The sequence below is a fragment of the Centroberyx gerrardi genome, chromosome 2, assembly GCF_048128805.1.
Source record: "Centroberyx gerrardi isolate f3 chromosome 2, fCenGer3.hap1.cur.20231027, whole genome shotgun sequence".
NCBI classification, from domain to species: domain Eukaryota; kingdom Metazoa; phylum Chordata; class Actinopteri; order Beryciformes; family Berycidae; genus Centroberyx; species Centroberyx gerrardi.
Window position 1 is genome coordinate 5,586,284 of NC_135998.1, and position 23,406 is coordinate 5,609,689.

The following is a 23,406-nucleotide window of genomic DNA, read 5'->3' on the forward strand; positions in this document are numbered from 1 at the left end:
ATCAAGCTACTCCTATGGATTACTCTGTCCTCTACCATCACCAGTGCTAGCCTGGCACTGAGGTACTCAGAAACGGAGCAACTACGTTGCTGGTTCTACTTTACCACCCCCCCCAGCTTCATCCATCATAACATTTTCAGACGTCCAAGATACAGCCATCGTGGATCTCATCGGAACTTCTGCTACAACAGCACCTGTAAGACTAACATTCGTTCATTTTGGTCCACTTTGGTGGACTTGCTATGCTATAGCATCATATGTGTATCATCTGTATGTCCCCCAATGTTCTCCTCCTGGGTGACTTTAACATCCACATTGATGATTCCTCCAGTGTCTTTGCTAATGATCCTGCCAATACACAACAAAGGCCACATACTAGATACCGAGTTACCCATCTCTGACCACTAAGTTGTGCTGTTTGAACAACACAACTTTCACTAAAAGTGAAACAGACCATCTCCTTCAGAAACATCAAACACATCAAACATCAACCCAATGAATCTTGTCAGTCTGATCAACTTCCACCCCAGTCCTGCTCCATCCTCCTCCCCTGCTGACCTGGTTAGTCATTACAATGACTGCCTCTCAGCTTCTCCTGACTCCCTGGTCCCCCTGAAAACTCCTTCACCCACACTGCTCCTTGGTACACACCCGACCTCCGCCAGCTAAACACCATTGGCCGTTGTGTCGAGCAGTTGTATTATTCAAACATCATTACTAGAAAAGTACTAGAAAAGTACTAGAAAAGGCAACACAAGAGCTCTCTTTTCAACAGTCAGCCACTTACTGCAGCCCCCCAGCACGCTCCTTCCCAATAACTCCACTGAAGAATGTATTGCCTTTTTGCCCTTATTTGACATTAAAATCAACACCATTCACCGACAGCCTGCCTCATCTTGTACACCCCTAAGGGATGTATCCTGGGTTGACACCTCGAGACTGCCATTCACCAGCTCCCTCTCTGACTTCACCCCAGCATCAGAGAACTCCATCTCTGACCTCATTCGTAAATCCAAGTCCACCACCTGTCAGCTTGATCCCCTTCCCACAAGCCTTATCAAAGTCTGCCTGCCATCCATCTCCCCCCTTATAACAAAAATAATCAACTCCTTCCTCATCTGTGGCACAGTACCTTCCTCCCTCAAAATGGCCACAATCACACCCATACTCAAAAAACCTGGTGCTGATCCAGCTGACATGAAGACTTTCAGGCCCATTTCCAATCTCTCCATCATATCTAAAATACTTGAGCGGGTGGTAACCACTCAACCTTTACTCCAATAATCTCCCTTCCAATCTGGCTTCCGCCAGAAATACAGCACAGAAACAACTCTGGTCAAAATCACCAACAACGTCCGTGCAGCTGACTCAGGGACCGTCGTCATCCTCCTCGACTTCAGTGCTGCCTTTGACAGTCTCTGGTGTTGCACTTTCGAACACAAGATGATGAAAGAGAACATTAGGTTATTGTTGTTACCCCAGCTCTTTGAACATCGAGCGGAGACATGAGGAGGAGTAGCACTGCAGTGTTCTATATGCCCTCCAGGAGGGCAGGCCTTCTTGGGCATAGGACGTGCTACTGTCTGTCAAAGACTTGTTGCAATTGGATTCTTCTGCAGAGGTCAGGACAGGATGTCATTCCCCATAGGTGGATCTCTCCACTCGATGTTTCAGAGAATTGGGGTTACAACAGTAACCTAACCAAACCTATGGTGTGATGCCACACCATACAATGTGTTAACCCAATACCCAATAACCCAATAACCCAAACGTTACATACCAAACTGAACTGCTTACCCTATTGCTACTTGTAGAATCTTAGTTAGCTAGAGCTATTTAGGTTACTCATAAGTCCCTTTCCCGTCCTTAGTTTGTGTCAAACCTTTTGGGGTCAGAGTGGGAGAACAGGGGAAGAGGGAGGAAAATGACATAACTGGGAGAGGGGAAGCGGGATTATATAGACCAAGAGTTGGTCGAAGTTTTTCTGTTTTCTGTTTGTTTCTGTATTGAGTTTGTCTTGTAAAACCCTACATAAATACAATGTTAGATTCCACTGGAAGTCTTTAAGTTAGTATTGAATTCCCAATCCAATGTTTGTATTTGCTATGGTTTCTCCACAGTGCTTTACAGTCAAGGTGCAGTGCCTTAGCAAAAGAACACCGTCTTCACAGAAAAATCCTAAAAAATGCAAACTTCCATGACAACAAGGGTGATCAAACACTTCTACTAACCCTTCATATCATCCCTCTGCCCATTCATTATCTTACCCAAGAAGGTGAACCTGGCGAAGAAGGAGGCAGAGCGGAAGTTGAGCAGTGGCAGCAACAGGATGATGAGGTAGAAGGGGATAGTGTTGGTCTTGCTCCACCAGTGGTCAAACAGGGCTACATCTGAGGTATCGTTGCTGCTGTCACCCAAGTAGAGGACATTGATGCTGTTGTTACCTCCGGGGTCAGTGTTTGGATATGGACAGATTACTGGTGAACAAATTGGTAAAGCAGTATCATCTTGGCAGTCATCTCTTGTTTTTACTTAAAATTGTGATTTAGGAGACAGTCAATTCTTCTGCCTATGATGAAGTGTGCAGTCCAGAAAGCTGGGCACAACAAACATCCAAGTGCACATTTTAAAGCCCCTATGTCTCTGACCCTCCGACAAAAAGCCCGACAAGTTATTCATTTGTGCCAGAAGCATGGTTTCCAAAACCATAGAAACAACTTGCTTTTCATAGTATCCATCAATTGTATCCTCAATTTCTTGCTCCCAAGACATCCTGCATATTTGTTCTAGTCTTTGTCATATTTATTTTTAGCCATGGTCTGCTGACGGACAGCTTAGAACAGACAGACAGCATGGAATAATATTCTTTGGTACATTCTGAGGCTTACTAACCCAGTAAACAATTTGTACTGTGACACTGGCCATTAGAACTGGGTATCACTTTACATTTATTGCTCAGCTTTATGCCAGATAATGCATGTGATCTTACCTTTATCTGAGCCATTGGTCCCAAACTCTGAATCTGACACGTTGATGTTGTGAGCATAGTCTATGGAGAGGAGAGAAAGTGCCATCAGATCAAGGCAAAAGCTCTTCTTGCATCAACAAATTTTAACATCAAAATGCACTACATAGCATGTCAATGTATCTGTGGTAAAAACATGCCAATGATAGTCAGATTTAGGGATTTTTATTCCAATCAGGCAACACTACTAAATGTGAATGCAATTAGGGCTGTGAGGTGCTTTGCTTTAAAGAATGAACCAAAAGGCACCGAACAATAAGTACCTCCCTTCTCATACTTACAAAGGTAGTATGACTTACTGTAGATAAATTTGCCAGTGTTGTAGAGGAAGTTGGACATGAGGACCCAGTAAACCACCATGGCTCCAATAAGTGACACCATTGAGAAGACCAGGCTAGACCACTGGCCAAACTTGCCAAAGTAGTATCTACACACATCAGGGAATTCCCAATCTGATGTGTCCACATAGGCTGGTGAGAACACAGAGAAACAAGGGAGCAGTGAGTGTCTTACATTCTCTTCTCACCTTTAGTTTATTTGAATTGGTCCAAATATGAAGATAAATTGTTGCTTTGTTGCAATTTCTCCATTGATTTACATGTTTCCCAGGACCAACTGGCAAGTGAATCATAGTTTATCATGATGTTAGCTGTATATTAAGAAGTTTTAGCTGCGACCAGCTGCTAGTATAAGTCACTTGGTTGTTCGGTCTGTCAGTCCTAAAAATGTAAAAAAAACAACAACACTGCAATTGTACAACAGCAGATACAGAGATACAATGGCCAAGTGTGGGAACGGGCACACAGACAGCGTCTAACAACTTTAGCAATCCATGATTAATCAGGGTTCCCTATTGTATTTGTTTCCCTTATTGTTTTTGCTGGTATTATTTTTCTTCTTTCTTTCTCTCTTTCCTTCTTTCTTCTGACTAAAAATGATTTCCCATGAACAAAAATGCACAGCAGTCCGGTTCGGTCCATAACAACCTATACTCATGTTTACTGCCAGTTCTCCCCCTGGTGGCACTATAGCAACCGTCTAAACTGTTCAAAACTTTTACAATTCATTAAAAATCAGCCGTACATGTTAAGGCTTTGCAACTTCAACCAAAATGTCGGTCCAAGTGAGAAGAAACTTTCATACACAACCTAATTCAAATTATGAAGTCCATCACTCAAAAACTGTAACACATATAAAACTTAACTCCTCCCACATTTTTTGCTCAATGGACACCAAACTTGGTACACAGCATCTTCAGACTGTACCCGATAAACAATCCATACAGATTTTTGAAAGATCAACAACTGAGCCCACAGTGTATTGAAATGTTTTACTGTAAATGGTACTGTAAAAAGCTGCAACAGTAACTCACTGTATGTCTCCAAACTTCATTGATTTTTTTTTTAAAATTCTGCTCTCATAAAAGCTATTACAGTCAAATATAGCATTTTTAAACATCAGTTTTTTTCTTACGGAGCATTCAATCTCTGTAAAAAATAAATTCCAGACATTTCTGTTGTCTAGATACAGCATCGAAATTCTTATAATTTATCTTGAAAACAACAACAACAACAACAAACCTATACTTGGAAACAACAAGTAAAAGTGTGTCACTTCTGAGATAGCGCAACTGGCAAATGTGATATCCCTGGTGCCAAAGGTTTTGGGTTCAAGTCCAGTGAGGAGCAGAAAAATTATTACTCTCTCTTCTTAGATGTGCTACTGCTTTGCAATTGTTTTAGATTTTATATAGGCTTACAAAGAATTCTGAAAGAATACGAATACATTTTATTTTCTTGTTTCTCCCTTAACTACTAAATGGCTAGAATGAGCCCAGTTGCCGTATTGCTGCTTGCAGCTATAATTAGTATACTTCTTCTTTCTCTCCGCTAAAAGTGTCTGGTTGCTTTGTTTTACAGTTTCAGAGCTCCAAACAAGGCAGATAGGTTTGAAATGTCAGCCACTACTCAGGCAAAAAAAAAGTTACACCGATCGGCCTGGTCGTGGCGCTATAACAAGAAACTTTAAGTTTTGGCCAATCATTTTGGAGCTGTTTAACTTAGAAACAACATTTTTCCATAGATTCCTTGGATCAAGCCAAATCAAGTGCACAGTGTAGTCAATTTTGGCCATATCAGATTTTGATATGAAATGTTTGACTTTTTGCCTCCAACATTTGTACACCACAATACCAGACCAAGCTACACAAAGATTCAATTTTTTTCTGTTTAGCAACATGGCCACATTTAACGAACTTGACGGAATACGCAGCTAAGCAGAAAAATGGTCATAACTCCTGTGCATCCAATCTTCGCCCAACACATACACTAAATAGTGTTCAACAACTATGTGCAAAAGCACCCTATTTGGAACATTCCTATTAAGTTTCATCCCAATCGGTGAAAGTAAGTCAGAATGGCAACAATAATAACCAAATCTCTCATAAACGTCCATTATATGTATAACTCAGCCACTGAAAAAAGTAGAAACTCCATTCAACTTTTTAAATACTCATTATAGCATATTGATCAACTGTATAATATTTCATAATGAAAGCTTTCATAGTTTATGAATTATATAATACATTGATGTCAATGTATTCACTTCCATTGTATAACTCGAGCACTGTTTATAATCTCTATTGCACTTTTAAAATGCTCAGCTATATATGTGTTTATATTGTAGGGGCCAATCCCCCTTCCAAGAGCAGATTGAATGACACTCACGTGACCAACACAAAGACCTCCCGCCGCACTCAATACACATCATTCCCCCTAATAGATGCACCATACTCTCACGTCCAGAGGCCTGTCTCATGAAGCGAGATTAGTTAGCGAGCTAACTTTGGGTTTGACCCTGGCTTTTCAGTCTCACGAAGGTGGTTCACTTTTAACCGGGGTAGATCACCATGGTATCTTATGCTGCACGGCTAACCTGCTCCGGAGCAGGTTAAGTTCAGACTATCAGATCAAAACGTATGAAAGGCCCGCCTTCTGACCGATCAGCTCTCTGGAAACAGGGAGTCAGCATTCCTACAGGATTCCGATGGACAAAAATAGACTACTGTATTCAAATGAAAATGAAAAGTAATAAAGAAACCTGTTAGGCTACTATTCAATTAACAGACAGTAAGAAGTGCTGTTCGCAGGAGGACATGTTTACAGACCAGTAGAATCACTTTGCTTTCCATGATAATTTATTATATCGGAGATGTAGAAGGTAGACAAATTAATTGACCATGTTATTAATGAATGAAAGTTACCGTTGCATATTAATTGCGCTTAATTTTTTTCCATTGGATTCCCGACAGTGTTTGGTTCCATGTAGGCTATTGCATTCATATTACATTACCGCAGCCCCGAAGAACATGAGGCCAACTTTATGAATAGAAAATCTTTTTACAGCCTCAATACATTCACAAACTATTTTATCAATGGAAAATATGCCCACTGTGTCCTAATGATGGACAGTTCCTCCAGTAATCCTCTCTAGCCTTGGCAGCAGAAACAACTTTAGTTTTCGCTATTATGTTTTGTAATGCTGACATTTATTCATTATAAGAGTTTGTTCTTCTTGAGAGAAGAACCCAATGTTAGTTTTTCTTTTCAATACCCATGTGTTAAAAATGTCAGCAGAATATATTAGTGCTTATATAATCCTATAATTAGGTCTATTTATTGTCTATGGCTTTTATTGTTTGATTATTTTTCGCCTATTTCTATTACTTCTTTTTATAGTTTTGCGCTAGGGCTGTGACATTGACCAAAATATTACAATTCGAATATTTAAATATGAAATGCATATAAAATCGCTAATTATCGATATTTTATTATATATATTTTTTAAATCAATAATGTTAATGTATTTCTAGTGTTATACTGGGCATGTCCACTAGAGGGCAATATAGTCAAGGTTTTGACAGAACGGCTGACAATGGCAGTTCATTTAATAAGATTTATTAACAAAACAAACAGAAAAAGTGCATTTGGCTTACTGATGGCAACTTTTCCTGACGGCCGCGGCCGACCATGGTGATCTACCCCGGTTAAAAGTGAACCACCTTCGTGAGACTGAAAAGCCAGCTAGTTAGCTCGCTAACGCACTAATCTCGCTTCATGAGACAGGCCTCTGGACGTGAGAGTATGGTGCGGCCACTGATCCGTCAGAAAATGGCCAGAATTACTGATGGATAGATTTCTCTCCGTTGGGCTGTTTTGGAACGTCAACGTGTTCGCCGTTTTAAAAAAACACTAGGAACGTCTCGTATTTGCTAAACGGACGGTCTGTCCGTCCGTCCAGAAAAAGTTCAGCTGGGTTGAACTTTCTGTCCGTCAAAACGGACGGAAATCTGACAGAGACGGACGCATCATCAGCGCTTCCCGGACAACGGACAGCTCTCATTGAAAATGAATTGAAATGAACGGAGACAGACAGACACAACGGATCAGTGTGGCCGCGCTACATTACTTCAATGCCAAGATTCTCTGGGGTGCTAATAATATTTTTTCATTGGGTGCTCCTGCAGCTGCGAGAGTGTTACGCCTGGATTCCACCGGGGGCGGCTGCGTCGCGTTCCGGCTGCGACGCGGCCGCCGGAGCTGATCACGGCCACTCTAGACAATGGTTGTGATTCCACCAGACGTGCCACAGCGGGTTTCAGAAGCGTCCCAGAAACGGCTCTCCGCTCTGCTCCGCTAAAAATACGCGCCTAGTCTATTTTTGACGGAAGCCGCGTCGAGCCGCGTCAAGCTACACAGAGCAGATCGAGCAGGGCAGGAAGTCAGACATAGGAACGGCATAGAGCATCCGGTCAATTTTCAAAATAAAACACCCTGTGCAGACTCCCGATTGTATATCACATCACTACATCAACGTCAACCGGTGGCACCAGGCCAGAAGTCAACCGGTCAGAGGATTTTGAGCATGGACGACGAGAGGTTCATCTTGGAAGTTGAAAAAAACACGGTGTATATCCCAGCAATACCGGCTCCTTCTCCTTCTACCCCCCCTCTGTAGTCTTTCAAGTATAGGAGAAGAAATGCAAGTGTTCTCCTCCTGCTAACAGGCACTGTATGTGAAATATAGATACGAAATGATTATGAGGATGAATGTATTTTTAACAACTAAAACACAGCCACAAATCTTTGATCCATGTCGTTCATAACTGGACTTAAATGTATTAACTTTGTCTGTAGGCTACAGCACAACAAAGTAGGAAATAACAACAATTAACACAATTACAACAGACAAAAAAAGAAACCATTTAACTACGTAGCCTATTTACCCATGGTAGAAGCACAAAAATCAAGGAAAAATTACCAAATCAGCAAGTCAAAAAAATTGGCCAGACAAAACGCTCTGCTTCTGAAACGCTCCCGATGTGGTATGAAGCCGTGCAGAGGACGGAACAATACCGCGTCGCAGCCGGAACACGACGCAGCCGCCCCCGGTGGAATCCAGCCGTTAGTAGCCATTTTTCAAGTTATTTAATAGGCTAGTGACAATGCCCCCAAAATTTTGAGATACCCCTACCGGAGGTAGAACAAAACACAACAATGTTTTTCCTCATCTCTAAGATCTCCCATATATGAAATAGATTCTTGTATAAAAATATTTTACTGATTGATGACTTATTGACTTATTGATAGATATTGTTATACACCCCAAAACTAAAAAAGAACCAAAATATAGCCTGGCCGTATGGGAGTTGAGACATATAAACTCATGTAGATTAATAATACAAGCTCCGAGAGCTTTCAAACTTGACATGCTAGCAGTCAGAAAGTTGCTTAACCTGATAGAAAAAACTGGATGTGAATATCTTGATGCATGTAGGAAATATAGACCTATAAACACATACCTAAAATAAGCGGAAATGTAAAAAATGAATATCTGTGCAGAATGTTCTCATTTACTTTGTAGTAACTCTGCCATGGATTGTCATAGAAACACAGATGAGGTGGAAAGGTATGGTTGTGCTGAATCCAGCAATATCACGGGTGTAAATGTAGCTTGCATAGTCAGGGAGTTACATCACTAAATGTATGAGGTGTCCCAAACGAAAGAAAATGAAACATTGACATAATGAAGTCTCCAGTCTAACACCCATTATCAGTTGTGAGAAGAATGTTTTGGGGGTCAATTCATAATTATGTTCACTGAAAAGATGTTAATGTCAAAACCCATTTTACCTTGGTACTGCTGTACTTTAAACAAACTACCTCCATAAGAATCTCTTGCAGTAAAATAATTGATGAATGTATGACAAGAGAACTAATTATACTTCAAAATAAGCTCTTTTTAATAGCTGTAACTTGAATAGTTGAATAATGAAACCACTTAAAACATGTCATATGATCAGTCCGAATCAGAGCATTCTGCCTCACTAGATTCTGAATCATCAGATTCCGATGAATCCCCCCTCCTCCTCTGTACATCATCATCTCCCTCCTACTCATCATCCTCCTCACTCTCATCTTCCTCGCTCTTCAGCTGGCCCTGGTGCAGGTAGATGCGTCGGGAGAACAGGTCGTGTGTGGCGGACAGGGCGCCAGCGACCACCCACCAGCTCCCAGCCATGTCCGAGTGGCGAGGGGTGGCGCACTAGATACGGCAAGTAGTTGGCGCGGAGGCAGTGTTGGCGTAGGCTATCAGCATCTGGAGGGAGACGGATGAATGATTTGTTCTTCATTCTCTTCCACTTCGCGGCACGGGCCTCAGCCATGGTGCTACTCTTCTTGTCGCCATAGATCACATGTTGTGTGAACTCGAAGAGCTCCTCTACCACCTCCTCCTCAAGGTCAAGGCTATCTCCACACCACGAGAGCTGCCGTCGTGCCACAGGGCTCTTCGCCACCTCGTCATACACCGATGACTTACCCTTGCCATAGAAGCCTGAGTTGGCATCACAGCCTGTAATACAGTGTAGCTGCACAATACAGTCTGCCAACTCCTCAGTCACCAGGCCACGGCAGAAGACTGTCTCCTGCTTTCTCTTGATACAGAGCATACCGGGCAGCTGCTGCGAGATGACCGCTGCCACAACATAGGCATCGGTATCAGCTGTATCAATGACAACAGGGCCACTGTAGCCTGACTCGCGCAGAACTGCGTAAGCAGAGAAGAGGATGGTGTCAGCCTCAGACTGGTCAAAGCTGTAGTTCTGCATCGGTTGCTGGGTTGACAAGTTGGTGCAGTGGGAGCCAACAGAGTAGACAATCTCTGCATCTACATTCTGTGCAAGGTCGGTCAGGTAGCTGCATATTAGTTTTTGCAGCCGCCCCTTGTTGCTGATGCTACACAGCAGCATTTTGAACGCTCTGGCAGAGGGGAAGGGGTCGCCCAATTTCATGTAGGTGTTGGGGACATGTGCCTTACCCTGTACCCACAGGTCTCGCTCGTCATCTTTAGTCAAGTATGCTGCGTCGTACGGGTCGTTCACACAGATGATACGGTCAGCATCACCATGGCGGGCAAGGATGATGGATGACACCTTGTGGAGGTAGTCCGACCACTTGTATGGGGTGCCATCTTGCGTCTGCCGATCTTCTGCTGATGGAGTTGCCATCCTCCAGATCATGCCCATGTCAACGAGAGCGATGTAGTGTTCTTGCAGATCTACAGATTGGAGAGAGAGCTTCTGGATGAGCTTGCTCTTCTGCGTCTTCCTGTATGTGCCGTTGGAGTTGAATAAGGCTACACACTCCTCAACAACACAATGTTCCAGCAACTCGGGGAGGTTCACAAGTTGACTGACCTCAACCAGGTCGATCACTGCCTTGAGAGCGCTCCGCTCCATCTCAGCAGCTCTCGCCTTGAGTTCCTCCCCGGCTTCTCCGTGCATGGCCCCTTGGCAAACGTCAAGCGTTTGCTCAGAGGGACGCGTGCATGGAGGGAGGTATTCTTACTGAACACTCGGTCTCGCAAGAAGTAATTTATAGTTTAAGTTATAGTGACTGTAAGTATTGTTTAATTGAATTGGTGCTTATTTCAACAGAGGCAATTCCCAAAAAGTCTTTATGTTGATAATGTCATACAATTTGTATATACTATACACAAATGTTTTCTAAAATTAGGTGATTCGTGATTAAAGTCATGTTGTGCATTTGTGCCAACCAGCCCCATCACGGGGTTGGTTGGCACAGCTGGATCCAACCGGTAGCCTAACAGTAGCCAAGTGTTTTACATGAGATCAACTCAAACAGACTTGATTCAGTTGATTGATTTACTGTGAGGATGACTTTGAGCATCAGATGAGTGGAGCTTGGTTTCCCTCAGCCAGGCAAGCTAAATCAATCACATATTAGTAAGTTTTTCTCTGCAGTAGCATAACTTATACTTTAGTTGGATTTGCGTGTATTTTATGAAGACTACAGACTTCATATCAATTTCTCATTATTATCATTATCATTTCTCTTTTGTTTGGGACATTTCATAAATTTCATTGACTTTTACTCAAGTGAATTTTCTCTGTAGTATCATTACTTCTGCTTGAGTTGAATTTATCAATATTCTTCTCACCCCTGATAATGATAATAATGGGTTTTGGACTGGAGACTTCATTATGTCAATGTTTCGTTTTCTTTTGTTTGGGACACCTCATACATTTAGTGATGTAACTCCCTGACTATGCAAGCTACATTTACACATAACATAATCAACTCCATAACATTTCTTTTCATTGGATGAGCTTAGTTCTCAAATAAAATTAAAACCTAATCCAGTGAGACTTCTCACCATAGCCAATATTTACAAAAATAGAAGGTAGTCTTATTCAAATTCAAACTGAAAAGTGACAACACTATTATTTTCCATTCTGTAGTAATGATTTGGCCAAAAAGAAACTAGAATGGATGTAAATATTTCAATAAAGGTGTTCTATTTCATACTCAAGTGACTTTTCTTTGCAGTAACATTGAATTTGTCAACATTCTTCTCACCACTGATAATGGGTGTTAGACTGGAGACTTCATTATGTCAATGTTTCATTTTCTTTCATTTGGGACACCTCATACATTTAGTGATGTAACTCCCTGACAATGCAAGCTACATTTACACCCTGGATATTGCTGGATTCACATGACAATCCATGGCAGAGTTACTACAAAGTAAATGAGAACATTCTGCACAGATATTCATTTTTTACATTTCCGCTTATTTTAGGTATGTGTTTATAGGTCTATATTTCCTACATGCATCAAGATATTCACATCCAGTTTTTTCTATTAGGTTAAGCAACTTTCTGACTGCTAGCATGTCAAGTTTGAAAGCTCTCGGAGCTTGTATTATTAATCTACATGAGTTTATATGTGGGATCGCCAATGTTAGGTTTAGTGAAGCCGGCAAACTCAAAGACAGCCTGACTATGTTGAACTCGCTTCGTGAGACAGGCCTCAGGTGAGAGCAGATGCCAGGACCATAAGATCAGCTCCACCAGTTCACCCTCCTGTGATCTACTGATCCCCTACAACAACAGGCTAACCTACCTTGATCTGGAAACATCTGGTTGCCAGGCACCCTGGTTAGTCAGGCGCCAAAGAAACTCAATACCAAACATGTTATACTTCCTGGGAATTCAGACACTGGATGGTAGAATCAATGTGGGCTGCTCCGCACATTGAACATTAATATAGGCAGTCGGCTAAGCAGCGCTGGATTCAAAGAATGCTCCAGCACAAGCTGTGCCTTACAACAAACTTTATGCCTCAGTGACACCCAAACACTGTCACCATGCAAATAAGACCACAGCAAACACGGACCATGATTTATACAGACTGAAATGTAATATTCTTAACATCTCCTCCATTTTATGTTACCTTACTTTCTGGACGTGATAGTAAATGGTTTGTCCTATTTGTATGTTCATAAAATTGTGATTTAGTCAATTAATGGACAAATACCATTACTCCACCAAACCTGGGATTACAGGTCCCGAGTAAAGGTATCATCGTGCTCGTTTTCAGCCGAACTTTTCAAATCTGCCCCAGAACTGTGACTTGATCGAGTACACAATTTTTCTTAAAATAATAATGAATCCTAAAATTGTAATGCTTGTGCCATGGAGCCTGCTGATGACGGTTGACAGCCTGATTGGCCGGACATCCAGTCCAGAGTTGGTAGCCCAATATCCCATATAAGATCGCTCCCTGAGAACAGTAATTGAGTTTGCCTGTTTCAAGAGTTGTCCACTCACCCGACCATCCAGTCCGTCTGCAAGTCTAGTCATCAGCAGGCTCCATGGCACAAGCATTACAATATCTAAAAAAGAAAATCCGCACACTGTAGCTCCCTTTTGCTGCTTTATAAGCACCACAAAGTGACACACGCACACTGCTCTTCTTCGAAGAAGAACAGTGTGCTCTAAACATCACTTTTGCAGAAGAGCAGTGTGCTCTAAACGCCACTTTTGCAGCAGCAAAAGGGAGCTACAGTGTACGGACTTTATTTTTTCTCACAGCGTAGCCGAGGGCATCACGAGCCAAATTCAGGTCAGGCAGTCAGTCAGTCAGTCAGTCAAGTAACGCTTAGTGACATGTTGCTTCGTGAGATGGCCTCCAGAGGGCGTCTTTGACTAAGAGATGGCCTCTTGCCTATGGGCTAAATGCCACTACACTGCAAATAAATACAGTTGTCACTCCACATTGAAGCTTAATCCTGTTAAGTTCACACAGTTCGGTTATTAAGGAGAGAACTGCATTCTACAACTCACTACCTGAAAATTCAGGTATTGACCACTGAATTTGAGAGTGGATTCGGTTAGTCCGAGTAGTGTGTACCAGAACCGGACTGGACAACTGGTTGTTACGTGATGTAAGGTGCAACACTCCTCTTACGTTATGTAACATTATCATCGTTATTTTGAAAGAGACGGAAGGAAGTGTTGTGAGACATTCTCAAATTTTCTATCCAGTCCGTTTCCTCAACATTGCGGTTGTTCCTACCAGTTCTGCAGTCTTGGACCGGCCCAAATGTTGCGGTTAAAAGTATCAAGTCCATGCGGTGGAAAAAGAGAATATGACGCCGCTGTCAGTGGCGGTTTATTATGATCTTATGGCCTCATTGACCTCTGGTTACTGGTGTCAAGTAAACCGAAAATACACAAGTGAAATACAGGCAATGGTAACCACCATATTGGTCTGAAGTTAACGTTACTATGGTTACAGACATTATTTACAGCCATCGCCATCGGAGGAGTGGAGTGACTCCTGTTACCCATACATACAGTCTGGTCATTTTACTCCGCTCTGCTCTAGTGTGTACTAAACATATGCGAGTTTACTCTCATTCATAAATTCGGTTCTTACTATTTATTTTACTAATTTGCACCTGTCACAAACTGGCTCAGGGAATGTGACAAGGAGGAAGTCCACGCAAGAGGTTTACTTAAAACAAACATAATTTATTAAAACTAAGGTTAACACAAATTAACAATGGAGTGTGTAGATCAGCATGGTCAGCAATGCAAGCAGTGCATGGATGTGTGGTTGTTGTGCTGTGGTGGTGTTGAAGGCGCAAACCAAAAGGGAAGTGATGCCGAGTGGATGTCAGCTGTAGGAAGGGAGAGACAAAGTGAACACATGGGCCAGTTTATATAGTCCAAGGGCCCAGGTGAGCTTAATCAGCTGACAACCCTCCACTGTCAATCAAATGTCTGCTGAGGTTGGCCAGGACAGCCTCCAAGACAGTGGGAGGGGCGTCACACACCGAGCCCCTCTTCCGTTAATTTACATACATCCACGTCTTCCGTTGCCCTATAAACTTTATGGTTAGGTAACGTTATTACCTGTGGTATTTAAGTGACGTTAGTGGAATTATTAACCGATAACCGTGTCGTAATGCTTCAGTGCATTGAATTGAATTGAACACATGTGCTGTGGGTCTGTACAGGATCTGTGCTTGCTTTTAGATATTGTATTACTTCCAGGTCCAGCACCTGCCTTGAATGGTTTTAGGATCTGCATGACCATTCTATGTTGTTTAACAAACAAGTATTACGCCAGCACTCCATTTGCTTTGCTTACCACCCTGGTTAGAGGTCCTATTTACAAATTGGCCTACTCATTCCAAATTCCCATCACTCAAACTACTCGCTCAACTTTCTGCTTCTCAGGGAACGATCACTATAGGTGTCTGGTCATTTCAGTGATTTTGAACCCGTTTATCAATAATCTCATCTGCTTCTGTTACTTTATTCCATAAGTCTGGTTTTCTTCTCATCCTATAACTGTTCGAATTATACATGCCGTTTTGTTGACATTTCCCCTATCCTCCCTTATTGATTGTGTTTAGTAATGGTAGAAATAAATGTGTGTGAGGCAAAAGGTAACATCTGTGATGCCCTGTTATAAATTATCACACTCTAATAATAATTACAATAACAACGACAATAATAATAACAATAGTAAAAAAAAAATAGTTATAACCATAATAACAACCTACCCCTTGTGTTTGGCCAACCGAGAGGGCTTTTCCCCTTTGTTATTATACCAGCCCCTACGGAAATTGGTTCGTTGGACGAATACTTGTCTATTAGGTATATGTATAATAATTCCCTAGAATTTCCTCTAAATTCCCCTCTAAAATATTACCTTTGAGCCTTGACCTACAATATGTATAAGTGTATATATAATTTATTTTTGGTGGGGGTATTGTGGTGGGGATGGGAATAGAAATTATTTAAAAATGGAATTGTAACTGTAAGCCAAAGCATTGCTGCACTCACGTATTGACTTTGGTGATTTGAGCACTCTGTAACAACAGTAGAGCATCAGCAGGCCCATGCAGATGAGAATGAGAATCCCAAGAGTGAAGCCAGCCTAAGGGGAAAAAAACAAAGAGATCACCGGCATTGATGTGATTCTTGACTCAATTCATTTTTCATTCTTTGTCCTGCAAGGGAAATTTGATTTGCAGACAGATTTTAAAATAAATATAGCTGCAAGCGGCGATTGCGGGGTCCAAGCACAATTTGATAAGACAGACAGATAGACAAAACATTACAGAAGGTAGAAAGACACACACAAAAACTGACATGTTGTGAAGATCGAACATGCAGTCTAACACCGGCTTTTGTGTTGGCCCGTGACTTCTGTCAAGTTAATCTTTTCATTGCAACCACATTGCTGGAGTTGTTCACAATAGCCAAACTTTCTATTATTTGTCCTTGATGACTAATGACTTTGGAAAGGACAAGTCTGCATTTGATCCCACAACCTTCCACATGAAAGGCTGATGCTTTACCTACTGAGCCAAACGGCTGTTATGGGTTTAGTGAGGAGAAACTAACTAAAAGGGAAAAGTAGTGTGATACTGCAACCTATGATTGACAGACTGACAGTGCTGATCACTTTATAGAACATTGTAGTGCTCTCCATTAACGAATAAAACAATAGTAAGTCACATGGGCCAGAAAACTGCTGCTGCACTGGTCTCTATGGGTTGAAAGGTTTGGCCACACCCCAATCAGTGATGACATTCAGGTATTTTGCCATTGACAGATGATGTCAAACACCTGCTTTGAGTTTTCTGCACTGTGTGATTTAGTGTTGATGTACTTTTTATGAAACTTCAAAATGGTCACAGTCCATCAGGGGCTTGAAGTCACAACCTTGTGGTCCAAAGACCTGAGCTTTACCACTCTGCCAACTTCCACTTTGGTGTGTGCCACAGTGGGGAAACAAAACAAAGGGACAAGTGACAGGTCACAGGTGCTAGTCCAAACCATATTGAAAGCCTCAGAAAGAATATTATAACTGTACTAGCACGCCACATTAATCAATTTACACATGGCTTTATACACATCATCTTGACAGTCCAGACATCATTTGTATTTAGTTTGATGAAGATTGATCAAACTATCTTGAACATATCACATTGTCAATTTATCAAACTATTTGCAGCTGCACATTTCCATCTACTGTGTGCTCAGTTTTCAAGATATCATTATAATTTTTGGGCTGTTTACCCTATTAAGGTATGGCGATTTCAAAAATCATGTTGTTTTTTTCCTGTAACGTACAGTTTAGGAGGACAACACTGTGGGATCACAGTCAGTTTTTGCTATAAACAGAGGGGGGCGACGTCAGAATCGGGGGTAGGTACCAGTGTACGAAAGATTTATCTCACTTCAGCCAACATGTCCTGAAAATTTCAGCTCTCTAGGACATACAGATGATTTTTAATGAATTTTTGAAGTTGTGACTTTAATACCAATGAAGATTTGGGCATTATGCAATAAGCCACGCCCACTTTCATCAATAATGACCAAATTTCATGGATAGACTTGGACATCATCCTAGAACATGTGTAAAAATGTTCATAAAAATCTATTCAGTCAATAATGAGATATTAACTTTTTGCTTTTGTAGCGCCCACTAGTGGTACAGCTCAAAATGCTTTTGTGGGTGTGTTCACGCAACACTTCTCAACATGTGTTTAAAATTTTGGCTTGATTAGACGAATGGTTAATGAGTTATGGCCAATTTAGTGTTATGGCGTGTTTCGTTAAAAGTTTATTGGTCGATAAAAGCCAAACCATTTGACCTATCAATAACCTTTATACAATTTTGAAAGAGGACGGTCCCAAGATTCTCCACACCAAGTTTCATGTGAATTGGATTAATGGCCTAGGAGGAGTTGCGAAAAAACTGTTTCTTCAATAATTCAAAATGGCGGACAATGCAATATGGTACATTGAAAGTGATATATGGGTTGGACTCGGCACATTCCAAAGAATATAGGAACACAAGAATTTTCAGTCTACGACACACGGTTCAGAAGTTATTGGCCAAAATGTAAAGCGCCACCATCTGGCCAATGTGCATGGGCTGCCTTGCCTGAGTAGTGGTGGGCCATAGGAGCCCACCTGCCAAATATGGTTGCTGTAGGACTTACGGTTTCTGAGCTGCAGATAATTTTAGCGGAGAAAAAGAAAGAAAGAAAGAAAGAAGAATAATTCCAGCAAATACAATAAGGTTCCAGCACTACGTGCTTGGACCCCTAAAAAACACATAACAAACCACTTGCCATTTCACCAATAACTGAGGTCAATACAACTAGTCACTTTGGATATGGCTGTGAAAGAGCCAATCACTCATGAGTTTGTGGGGAAAAATAAATCACCTGCTTTATACCCCAAGGTATACTGAGTATGGATGTGCCCATCATTGTGTTCCATATGGCAAATCTGGGAGGAGAGGGGAAGAGCAAGGTAACAATCAAAACAGTCAAACACACAACCTTCAAGTGGAAAAAGTATTCTCTCTCTCTCTCGAAGTGAAAAGTCGTACATAATAAAACTGCTACAGTCAAACTGCCATTCTGCTTGCTGGTTTTCCTTGGGAGCGGGGAAAAAGAGGGGAGTCACACTCTATTCAGGTTGTGTCTAGTTTACCCTAGGCTGGACATAACAATGGTCAAGACTAATAGTACTTACATTGTGATGATACTTGGGTTTTTAGAGGAATGGTCACCGCCTGTCACCTTGAATGCAGTCCCAAGAGGACTGTAAATGTAAATCTCCTCTGGCCGGGGGATCACATGGTCTGGGGGACTCTGGAGGAAACACAACCAGAGACAGGAAAAATTGAGTCCTCACAGTCTGTGCCCTAGTTAATCTGATTTATAGATCACTGCACAACAAATAAAGGCTCCATTTACCACATCTTTTTGTTCACACCAAATTTGTGTGTATGCAATACATAACAATGGGCCTTATGAAACTATAGTATTCCTATACATTTTAGACTAATACTAAATAAATATCACAACAAAACTATAATTCCCTATAGGGATATTATAGCAATACCACAGAAGCAAAAAAAAAAAACATGATACGGTTACTATAAACTCACTTTTGTGTACCACAGACACTCACTGAGTCCCTATCCGAGTATTATAGGAATATTATAGGACTATTATAGTGATTTTTCGTTAGGCTACCGTCACAGAAATAAAAAAAACGAAATGGCTTGACATTAAATTAGATTCAAAAAGCAAGATGATCCATGACTGCAACAGGAGGGGGCCAAGAGGAAGTCTCCGTTACACAGACCATAATGCCATAATTGGCGATATGGCAGTGTCAGGTGTTCAGCGGAGGATGTCGCCCTGGACAGCGACTTGCATGAAGAACCTCAACCTGCTGCAGCATGTGATGACATAGGCTTGATGACATAAGACCTAAAATTTAGATTAATTTGCACTTACCCACATTAACGTTATCCACTGAAATTACAAAGTTTAATTTGTATATTAAAACTCACAATTTCTTCAAAGTAATGAAAGAGATACACTCCATTAGTCAACAACAAAGTTTTTTTGCTTTGGAGAATGGCAGGTTAAATTGTACGTGACTCGTACAGCAGGTCTGGAGTCTGGACCACTCGAAAACGTTGTTCATGCCTAAGAGAAAATTCTATATATATATATATATATATATATATATATATATATATATATATATATATATATATATATATATATGTATATAAGAGAAACAAATCTGTTCGTACGAGTGGTTCTTGCATGAGGCCCAATGTCAAGGACATGGGAATATGAAGAAACAACAAATGTGAATTTAAAGCAAACGTAGCTGATAAGCAAAATGTGCTTGCTTTCACATTAACAAGTCTACAGAAGGCCATACATATTTACAGAAAATGTGTATTGTAAACCTGCGGGGAAACAGAACACTACTGGTTAAATGACTTAATACCCTGATACATTGGCCACTGGAGGGTGCCAGAGTCTTGCCCCGCCTACAAAACTAATTGGGTTTTTATTTTATTTTAAATGGTAGTGGCTTGTGGCTCAGAGGCGGCAAGGAGAAACACAAAAATGCAATGATTAGCTAAATCAAAAAAGTGCACACAGCCACGCCAGTAACAAATCTGTCGCTATCATAAGCCTAGCCTATAGACCAAATTATAGGCTGAAATGGTCATGTCACTGCCTATGAGCCAGATACACCCAAATATAAACATAATTAATCACAGATTGCAAAAGTCATTAGAAGCTGTCAGTGCGGGATAGGGTGCACATGCCCTAAGCAATTTGTCCACCCCAGACAGAAAAAGTCCATGCTTTTCCATGATTTTTTTTACCTGAAGCTGCCAAAGACAGGGTAAGTAACTTAATGTTTTACTACATACCATAACCATGTAAGCCTATTAATTATAAAAAAAATATGGACACTTGACTGGACCTTTGCTATGTAGGAAATTTGTATGACTTGACTCGCTGGAATTGTACTTGAATACCGGCTATTCCTATCTGGCTGGCTACTCAGAAATTTGGGGAACCCCCTGTATATCACTGAGACACATCTTAGTAACTACTACTGAACTACTACTAAAAGGGCTACAACTACTACTACTGCTACTACTACTGTTAACCACTACAAGGATTGATGCTACTACCCCAGAACTACTGCTTCTACTACTACTGCTATAAATTCTTCTACTGCTGCTACACCTAGTACTGCTACTTGTACTGTTACCACCACAATTACTACTGCTGCGACTAATACTCCATCTCCTACTGCCGCTACTACTATTACTCTTACTGCTACAATGACTAAAATTATTAATTCTGTACCTACTATTAGTATATAGATTGAGGCAATGTGCTGGTGTCTCTGGAACTGCCCTAAACTGGTTTCCATTGGTAGCTTTACATCATCAGCCCCTGAAATGACGTGGGGTGCCGCAGGGCTCAATTCTTGGGCCAATATTGTTCTCTATTTATATGATACCCTTGGGGCAAATTATCCATCAACATGACATTGCTTTTCACTTTTATGCGGACGACATTCAGATGTATCTATCAATTAATCCCAACGATTTTAGCAGGCTGACCATTTTACATGATTGTTTGGCTGATATCAAGGATTGGATGGCTCACAACTTTCTCCAGCTAAATTCAGATAAAACTGAAGTTCTTATTATTGGTCCTGAATGCTTTTCTTAACAAATTCAGCAGTTCCTAGGCTCTTTTATAAGCAATGTTAAGTCTGTGTCAAAAAATCTAGGTGTCATCTTTGACTAGGGATGTTAATGATTAATCGACGATCGATTAATCACCGTTAAGAATTTGATTGATCAAGCATATATTAACTGATTAATCGACAATGTAGGCTATGTGCTATTTCTCATTTTTTGCTGAAATAATTTACCACCATGAGGGCGCAATTTAAATTTCACCGCTTATACAGAGGAAGAGGAAAGCCAAGCAAGCGGGCGAAAAGTCCAGTGTAGGAGCATTACACCCGAAAAGACGACAGTGTTCATTGTAAACATTGTAATACAATGTTGAAATACAGCACGTCAACAGGCTGCACACTGGACTCATCCCTGACCATGTAGATGTGCTCTTATTCTTAAATAAAAAAAACGGTAGTCAGGACTAGTTAATCTTTTGAATTTTGCTTGGTTGATTAACTTGTTGAGTACGCCTAAAGACAGGTATAAAAACACATATTTTCTATTTTCAATGTCAAAAGCTGCTTTTTACATAATGATTAATTCATTAATTGTCATTAACGTCATTAACGTGACTGACGATCGATTAAGGAAATTGATCAAAATTTGCATCCCTATCTTTGACCCAAACTTAAATTTTGAACATCAACTCAAGAAGTTGGTACAGTCATGCTTTTTTCAATCTAGGAATATTGCCAAAATCAGAGCCAATCAAAACCTTTTCTTTCTTTTCACAACACTGAATGGGTTATTCATGCCTTTGTGATGTCGCCTTTGGACTGTTGCAACGCGTTGTTTACCTGTCTGAATCCGTCTGCCTTGGGTCAGCTCCAATTAGTTCAAAACTCTGCAGCAAGATTGTTGACCAAAACATTACACCTGCTTTAGCCTCTTTACAATGACTGCCAATAAAGTTCAGAAATGAAATTCTTCTAATTACATATAAGGCCTTGCATGACCAGGCACCTGAGTACATCACTGAATTGCTTCATCCATATCAGACCACAAGGCCCCTTAGGTCTTCAAACCAAGGACTCTTGGCCGTTCCAACATCTAGACTGAAGTCAAAGGGTGATAAAGCATTTGCAGTAACGGCATAGTGAGCAAAAAATCTTCTGAGGGACAACTCCAACACCCACTGCCTTAAATGTCCCTACCACTTCTAAAATGAAATCAACGCCTTTGTCACCAACAGTTCCATCAGTATACAAGTGTTTTAGTTATCTGTGTAATGTTATGCTGAGGATATTTTAGACCATTATGGGGATTTGTTTAACCTTAAAATCAAGTTCAGATTTTCTCACATTAAACTGAAGCATTTTCCAAAAAGATATCTGCTGAGGGAGCATGCCCCCGGACGCCCCTAAAGAGGGGGTTCCCCCAGCGAATTCTGGCCACTGACACCACTGACTACAGGTATGTAAGAGACCACCACATGCCACTGCTACTGCGTCTATATCCCTGAATATTATTGGCAGAGTCTCAAATAGAACCAGTGTCACCAGCCACCACTGCTGATAACTAATGACCATGTCTTATAACCAAGGGTGAAACTGTACTATGATTTATCATGGCTTACAGTAGCCTATGGTTTACAGTTTGCCTGACGGGCACCCTCATAAAGAGGAAGTTTATGAGAGAGGTTTACTGACACAGAGTTGGATGTTCTACACTTGAGTGACACACACAAATCAGCTTTCACTGGTCAAACTGTGACATGAACCATGCTCAAACCATTTTTCAAGACTTCTGGGATCACAAGAGATCCATTGACAACCATATTCCCACATTCCCCTGCTTGTAAAATCAATTGGCATGAATTTAGTTACACCAAAACAGGTTCATTGATAGAAACTGTTGGTTTCTCTTTTTTACATTGGGTCCAGCAATGTTTGGTGCAAACTTATTTTACGTTTCTGTTGTCCAACAAATAATGGAATATGCAGTGATTATAAATAAACTACCAGTAGTCTGTCAGAAGAGCCTGTTAGTCGGCTGTAGTAATGAACTCTGCTGTTAAGGATGGCAGCCTCGGCAGACACCTTCTCCTGGGGGTCATCTTCTACTATGTTCCTGGGCTCCACATGGAAAGGCCTGGGAAAATGAGGGGGACAGATCATGAGGGGACTATTTATATTTCTGTGATTATTTTAGCAGTAGTAAATAATGAAATTACAACTACATATGACTGAAAAAAACATGCAGAGCTAGTGAGCAGCACCATAACGTATACGTAAGCAAAACCTACAATTTATGAATTCTATAGAGTAGAGAAATTGCACTGGGTCTGTTGATAAACTGAACCTTCCAAAACACTGTTATAATGAGGATGTATTCTAACACTACAATGTCATGGACTGATTTGTCCTTAGGAGGCCAGTAATATTTCTAGGGAGCAATCAT

The 23,406-nt window shown here is 41.0% G+C and overlaps 1 protein-coding gene across 2 annotated transcripts in view; it reads right to left on the bottom strand.

The window, feature by feature from the left end:
- The window catches only part of slc38a9 (solute carrier family 38 member 9), a 48,715-nt gene that overhangs the window by 17,288 nt on the left and 8,021 nt on the right, over positions 1 to 23,406 (bottom strand). For both annotated transcript variants that reach the window (XM_078287922.1, XM_078287927.1), the window contains exons 3-9: positions 22,968 to 23,097; positions 18,459 to 18,577; positions 18,146 to 18,209; positions 15,747 to 15,840; positions 3,325 to 3,495; positions 2,990 to 3,049; positions 2,268 to 2,477 (exon numbers count right to left, since the gene is read on the bottom strand). In XM_078287922.1, coding sequence (XP_078144048.1) covers positions 2,268 to 2,477; positions 2,990 to 3,049; positions 3,325 to 3,495; positions 15,747 to 15,840; positions 18,146 to 18,209; positions 18,459 to 18,577; positions 22,968 to 23,097 — 848 coding nt within the window. The remainder of the gene's footprint in view (positions 1 to 2,267; positions 2,478 to 2,989; positions 3,050 to 3,324; positions 3,496 to 15,746; positions 15,841 to 18,145; positions 18,210 to 18,458; positions 18,578 to 22,967; positions 23,098 to 23,406) is intronic.